This window comes from Agrilus planipennis, unplaced genomic scaffold (assembly GCF_000699045.2).
Source record: "Agrilus planipennis isolate EAB-ADULT unplaced genomic scaffold, Apla_2.0 scaffold1418, whole genome shotgun sequence".
In the NCBI taxonomy this organism is placed as follows: Eukaryota; Metazoa; Arthropoda; class Insecta; order Coleoptera; family Buprestidae; genus Agrilus; species Agrilus planipennis.
The window spans coordinates 5,213-6,565 of NW_020440276.1; the positions used below are offsets into that span (position 1 = coordinate 5,213).

The 1,353-nt window shown below is 35.3% G+C and overlaps 1 protein-coding gene across 1 annotated transcript; it reads left to right on the plus strand.

The window, feature by feature from the left end:
• Positions 1–244: 244 nt before the first annotated feature.
• On the plus strand, positions 245–1,310 carry LOC108743760 (glycine-rich protein DOT1-like; the record flags this gene model as incomplete). The annotated part of the gene is made up of 2 exons (XM_025979635.1): positions 245–306; positions 817–1,310. Coding segments are annotated over 2 exons (555 nt in total), but the record flags the coding sequence as incomplete, so codon positions are not given.
• Positions 1,311–1,353: the final 43 nt, after the last annotated feature.

The following is a 1,353-nucleotide window of genomic DNA, read 5'->3' on the forward strand; positions in this document are numbered from 1 at the left end:
ATAGGAAATTGTGATCCAATTATAATAAAGATAATTGTTATTTTTTAACAAAAATAATTCAGATATCTTATAGTGCATGTTATATTGGATTTTAAAGTTTGAAGACATCTAAAAATTCAAAAAACACATCCTGCCAAAAAAATATATGTGCATGGTTTAATTATTCCATAACTTTTAAACAATTTTTTATTTTTTTTTGTTTGTTTCTTAATAAATTGTATTAAAAGAATACTTACACTTTCAGACTGCTTTTTTGGTTTTTCTGGCCGTTATTGAACTATGCACCGCGGGGGGTGGTGGAGGAGGGTGAGTACATTATTTTTTTATTTAATTTCTCATAATTTTATTTTCAATTACTGTTTTATTAAAGACATTTACAATTATTAATTTGAATTAAAATTATATATTTAATGGTTTAAATTGTAGGATTGTAACATTTCAGTACAGTTTTTAGTTATAAAACTATTGTCGGTTTTCTTTTGTAATGATAGTGCTAATATAAATAAAGATGTTACAAAAGCATCACATTCTGTACATTGTCAAATTACTATGTTTATAACTACTTCTTATATAGCGTCCATTCGGATATAACGACGACTTTTTATACTTTTTGTTGGTTTTGCAATTATAGAGTCTTCCCTTATATCGACGCATAAAGACCCTTAATCAGTTACCATATTTGGATATAAGGACAGCTCTGTAGTTATAGTGGACTTTCGTTATAACCGGATTATACTTTATTAAATTCATAACCTTATTGTAGAAAAGAGGGTACTCAATTTTGGATCATCTTTTATAACAATTTTTGTATTTCAGGGGAGATAAAAAAGTAATAATCCACGTTCCATTCAAAGTAAAGACAGTGCACCATACTCACACCGTGGTAAAGCACGTCGACCATGGTGGCGGTGACAAGGAATTCTACAAAGTGATCGGATATAGCGGTGGAATCGACGATGGTCATGAAGTTGAAGCGCACGGTGGAGGTGGAGGTGGAGGCGGAGGTGGTCACGATTGGGGTAGTTTTGGAGGAGGTTTCGGAGGTGGACACGCCGAATCATTGGAATCGTCGTCAGGTCAAGAAACTGGAGATATTGGCAGTCACACTAGCGGAGGTGGAATAGAAGCTAGTGCAGGTTATAGTGAAGGTTTCGAAGGAGGTCATGGAGGACTTGAACAAGCCGCCTCAGCGGGTGGAGGTGATATGGGGGGCGGTGATTATGGTGGTGGCTACGCTGTAGCTCAGGGTGAGGAATTCGGTAGCCAAGGTGACGAAGGTTATGGAGGAGAACAAGGAGGTTATCAGTGATGACGATGAGTTGACTTCATAACTTGTATATAATTAATTATATT